Below are 5,760 nucleotides of genomic sequence, written 5' to 3'. Positions count from 1 at the left end.
AAATTAATTTTTAAGCCTGAGGCTAACTCAAAGCCCCTTAAGATCGCCTTCATGGTTACCACATTACTGTGTGATTCTTCACATAAGAATAAAGTATCATCTGCGAATTGCAGGATACTTAGTTCTATCTTCTCTCTACCAAACTTAACTCCTGACAGCATATTAATCATATTTGCTTGCCTTACTAACCCAGCTAGCCCTTTAGCTACCACTAAAAAGAGAAAGGGGGTAAGCGGGTCACCTTGTCTCAAGCCTCTTGTTGGTTTGAATTCCTCTGTCGGACTTCCATTAACTAGCACTGAGATTGTGGCCGATTCCAGACACCCTCGCATCCACATAATCCACTTATTATGAAACCCCAATTTATGTAGCATGTCGTATAGAAACTCCCATCTCACCGAGTCATAAGCCTTTTCAAAGTCTACCTTCAAGCATAAACCTCTCCTCCCGCTCCTTCTAAGGTCCTCCACCACTTCATTAGCCATGATCGCACTATCTAACATCCCTCTACCTTTTAGGAACGCAGACTGCCTTTCATCGATGACTGAGTTTAACACTTTCTTTATTCTGCCAGCCAACACCTTCGATATAATTTTATAAATGGCCCCCACTAGAGAGATAGGTTTATACTCCTCTAGCTTAGAGGGTTCCTTAACTTTTGGAACCAGGGCTATGAAGGATGGATTGCACCCCTTGGGTATGGTACCAGACACATGAAAGAAGGCCAAGGCTTTAATAAGCTCATCTTTTATGTACGCCCAACTTTCCTTGATAAATTTAAAGTTGAACCCATCAGGACCAGGGCTCTTTGACCCATCACATTGCCACACCGCTTCCTTGATTTCCTCCTCCCTAAAAGTAGATATGAGGGTCAGGTTTTCTTCTGAGGATAGAGCCTTAAACTGTACACCATCAAGCCTTACGCCAAAATCTCTTGTAGCCTTGAACCTCTTCTCAAATAGTTTCTTCGCTTCAACTCGGACCGTGCATGGCTCCTCACACCACTGACCCCCAACTTCTACTCCCTTCACTTCATTTCTAAGCCTTCTCCATCTCAAAGATGAGTGATAGAATTTGGTACAAGAATCCCCATACTTGAACCAGTTTGACCTTGCTTTTTGGCAGATCAGTGAGTCTATCTTTCTATCTACATCCCTTAACCGACTTGTTAGATCCATCCTTACCAAGCTCACGCTTCCTGCCGCATCTCCCTCAAAGTCCTGATTGTCAATAACCTCCATTTCTCTCAGAATGTTCCTCTTTGCAGTATGCAGATTACCATACACATCCCTATTCCAGATTTTCAGATCCCCCTTTAGCAGTTTCAACTTTTCCTTGATTTTCAAGATTTCATTCCCCTGTACAGAATAAGACTGCCACTTTTCCTTCACCATCCCATTAAAGCCTCCCTCCATATGCCATGCATCAATGGTTCAGAACGGTTTAGGACCCCAGTCCTTCTCCATGGACTTCACCACCAAAGCACAGTGATCTGAAACTTCCATATGCTGGACATACTGCTTACACATTGGCCAAATATTCAACCATTCTTCAGAAACAAGAATTCTATCAAGCCTGCTCTTAGCTGAACCATTTTAATTTATATAGATGTAAAGTTGACGGATTAATTTGAGGTATTATTATATTTAAATTTAGATTTTTTTTTTAATTTTCTTATATGTGATTGGGCATTTTTTCTTTAAAATTGAAGTCTACTGAATTTATAAGTTAAAAATATATATAAAGGAAGACTTAATTAATTAAAATATTAAAAAAGGTACACAAAATAGAATTAAAGAATATTGCTTTAAAAAACTAAAATAATGAATTTTAAAAATTAAAATAAAGAGACTAAAATGGCATGAGAAATTAAGAGGTTTGGTTCTACCCTGAGTCTCCGTCACCGATCAACTAACTGCTTCGCCGCTTGCGCCGCCACTCTCCCGCTGCATCTCTGTTTTCAGTCCGTTAGAGGTTAAACTTCCTTAACTTTCGATTTTTGCTTCTTTTGCATCACCGTGTTCAACGTTCCATATACGAATTTGGGGATTGTTATGCACCCATAGCTGTAAAAAAAATTCAATAATATAATAAATCTACGAACATATGAAGAATAATTGTTTCCTATGGATCGATGTGTGTATTGGAAAATGGATTTAGAATGGATCCTTGTGGGAGAGTTTGCTATAGAGAAAGGCACCGTTAATAGCCAGTGAGGTTGTGGGACTGAGAGAAACCTCTTTCAATTGCAAGAGAAGATGGGTGTGTCTTACTTTTCTTTCTTTTTTTTCAAGTTTTGGTTGTTGTGATCTTTTTATGTAGTTTTATTGAGGAGAACGCTTAATTTGAGCTTGAGTTACTGGTAAATTTGAGATTTTTTAAATGTAGAATCATTCGGGATTGCCTATGCATATGGAATTGGTAGGTTTTGCCGTTCAGATGTCGTATATGGGAGGTCAGTTCAGCCAAATTATTTTGGGGTGAACTGTATCCTGACAGCTTTATGTAAGTTCCACCAAATTATTGGGTTATTTGGGTGCAAGCTATGGTAGTTTAAGACAATGTATGATGAAGATGTGCTGAAACACTGGTATTTGATTGTTCATGTGGAAATTGGAATTGAAATCAGTCAGATGGGCAAGTAATCTTGGAAGTTTAGAGTGATAGGATTAACATAAGATATTAGATATGACTAAACTTGGGGCCAAGAGATGACGCAATTAATTTTTGTATTTGAAGTTCTGTGTGTTTGAGATTTTGAAGTAGCCAGACAAGGATAGGATTTAGTGGTTGAGGGAAGGAAGCCTTTTTTTACTCTTTGGTGGTTGAAGAAACTAACTGTAAATTAAACCCTTTTCATGAACTAATTTCCCTTTCATTTTTATTTTTATGCTCTCTCGAGTGAGAAATTGGAAGCAGTTGCAAGCACTTTAAGTTGTGATCTTTGCCTATATGTGTTTAAGGTGGTGGACTCCAGTCTTAAGGCATTCATGACTATGTTTTTATGGTTATTCCAAATCCTTCATGTGATGTAGTCTGTCTCTTTCCATTCATATCTCCTTTTTTTTTCTCCAGTTTTGCTGTCAAGATGTTTGGGTTTGCTTTGTCTTAAGTTGTGGGATGATAGGATCACTGTGAAATATCAGTAGTTTTGTAAACAGTAACACTGTGCAGAGCACTTACGTGAATTTATAGGAGGATTTTGAGATAAGATAAGAAATGCAATGTCAATTAGAATTAGAAGTTAATGTAATTGAGAACATTAGTGTCTTACTCAAGGTTCTACCAACAACCTTAAGGCCACTTTAAGAGTTATTAATTCCTTAGCATTGGTAAGAAGCTAGATGGAATAATTGGGATATGTGCATTCTATGATAAAGGCCTATACATTATATAAGGGATTTAAAAACATCAATTAAGTAGACTGAAATTTTTTCTTTGGGTGCATTTGTTAAAAACACTAATTCAACTGAGAAGTGTTAGAATAGGTATGGAATAGAATCCGAGCAAGTTCACACATTACCCTTGTATCATTGGAGAGGGTGTTATGCAGCCTACAAACCTTCAACATGACATTATTATTAATTTTTTTAAGTATTGCAGTCTAAATGAAAGACTTGTTCTTAGAATTAGTTTTAGATTTCTACAAGGTTTGATGATTAAGACTTTTCCTATTCAAGGAATAGTAACTGAAAGAAAAAAGGAGATACAGGGAAAGGCCATAGAAGGATCATGGAACCATATATTTTTATCTGGTCATGAAGAGAAATAAATAGAGTCAAGGAGTCCCAAAAGGGTATCCAATTAAAAAAAATTCTTTTCATTTAAATTTTGAAATAAGTTGAAATTCTATGAAAGCCAAAACAAATCTTGTACATTAAAAATTGCGGGGAGGAAAATTTAGAGGTTAAGGGTGATAAAGGCATGGAAAAGGTACAATTTAAGGGGTATTTCCTACGCATAGGCTGTCCCTAATTTTAGTGAGTCATTACCCTCCTTCAAGGTGAAAGTATTAAAGGTAGCATGCCCCAAAGTTTTCAATTGCAATATTGAGAGTCTCAAACGGTTTTGGCATAATTCCTATTTGGATCTAAAACGTACCGAAGATTATCTGGTGCCACCCCATGCCACATTCTGGCATTCAGTACTTTATGTGCTGCATATTAGTTTTGTAAACAATTCCATCAGTTGTAGTATGTAGGATACTGTTAATTTTGATTTTGTGAATTTAGATTTCTTGAGTTGTGTAACTAAATAACTACTTAATTTGCTATTTCAACGTTTATTTAGCATATTTTAGTTACTAAAGAACAGAAACTAGATTTCTACGCAATTTATTGTGTAGTACACTTAAAGAAGAGAACTTTCAGCACAAATTAGGACGACAGGGAGTTATTCCCGTTCCTGCAGATGACTGATTTCTTTAAAATAATAAGTTTCAATATTTTTATGAGATTATCCTGACTCATTATAATTTCTTGTCCGCATATTAAATATATAAATATCTTATAATGATCACCGGACAGTGCAATTGTATGGCCAACTTATTTCTGATCTGATTTTGCCACAACCGATTCATTCTGGTATTTGGTATTTGTTACCACAAGCGCACCAGTCGTAATTGATTTGTTTCACAGTTTTTTAAATTTTCCAATGTTCTAATTTGTCTCAGGTTGTCTTATCACATAGAAAACAGCATGAATTTTGCAGCATCATTTTGCAGAAGATTGAATATCAAGGAACTTGTGACAAATGTTCCTGTGTATAGAAGCACCAGTGGTATAGCCTCATTATCCTATATTGGCTACTGTATGGTGTCTTTGTAAAGTAAGCTATCTAATGAATTTTTGACCCACTGCTGCTATAGATGTTTCTGGAGAAGGTTTGAGTATGGTGTTCAGGCGTTGGGCTACCAAAAAGACTGCTGGTTCTACAAAGAACGGACGGGATTCAAAACCCAAGAACCTTGGAGTGAAGAAATTTGGTGGGGAGGTATTTGTTTTACACTTTTGAGAACTAATTATTGCCATTTAGGTAGAGGAAGTGAGAACTGAATCTGGAAGTTCTGGATATGGTTCATTGACTTCATTCACTCATGATGCAATTCTTTTCTTACAATGCAGAGGGTGATACCTGGAAATATCATTGTCCGACAACGTGGCACTCGTTTTCATCCAGGAAACTATGTCGGACTTGGGAAAGATCATACTTTGTTTGCATTGAAAGAGGGATTGGTGAAGTTTGAAAAGAACAAGCTGACTGGTCGCAAATGGGTGCATGTTGAGCCTAAGGAAGGTCATGTTCTCCACCCTTTGTATGCAAATGCCTCTGCTTCTGAAGTTAAGGTTGCTGTCTAAGTCTCACCACTGTCATCGATGATAGAAATTTGTTTCCAGTGACAGAATTCAGCTTACTTTCTTGGCTTATGTTTCTCACTCTGCTTTAGTTTTCACCTTCTTTTATTGGAATCATCTAAAAGAATGGTTCTTAAACATGCTTAGGAGTTTCTCCTTTTCTTGTTTGATTATGTCTGATTATTAAGTGCAATGGTTTAATCAGTCAGTTAGCTAGCATAACAACATTTACTTTGGTTTACTAATTGTATAAGAAAGTTTTTGAGGGCCAAAATAATTTGTTAGAGGACCAAAGGAAGGTGTTTGTACTGTATTTCATGTATAAGCACCTGTTCTTGTAACTTTTTACTGTTGTGGAGCTTATTGAATAAGCTATATTAACAATAAAATGTTTCTTGTGAGGTGA

At 36.7% G+C, this 5,760-nt stretch overlaps 1 protein-coding gene across 1 annotated transcript; it reads left to right on the top strand.

Annotated features, from left to right (window-relative positions):
* Positions 1-1,835: 1,835 nt before the first annotated feature.
* On the top strand, positions 1,836-5,760 carry LOC137834780 (uncharacterized). The gene is made up of 4 exons (XM_068642966.1): positions 1,836-1,974; positions 4,673-4,779; positions 4,868-4,992; positions 5,124-5,760. The coding sequence occupies exons 2-4, from the start codon at positions 4,698-4,700 to the stop codon at positions 5,355-5,357; spliced, it is 441 nt and encodes a 146-aa protein (XP_068499067.1). The 5' UTR covers positions 1,836-1,974; positions 4,673-4,697; the 3' UTR covers positions 5,358-5,760.

This window comes from Phaseolus vulgaris, chromosome 5 (assembly GCF_000499845.2).
Source record: "Phaseolus vulgaris cultivar G19833 chromosome 5, P. vulgaris v2.0, whole genome shotgun sequence".
Classification (NCBI taxonomy): domain Eukaryota; kingdom Viridiplantae; phylum Streptophyta; class Magnoliopsida; order Fabales; family Fabaceae; genus Phaseolus; species Phaseolus vulgaris.
The sequence above is the reverse complement of the archived record's forward strand: the minus strand, read 5'-3'. Positions and strand labels throughout refer to the sequence as shown.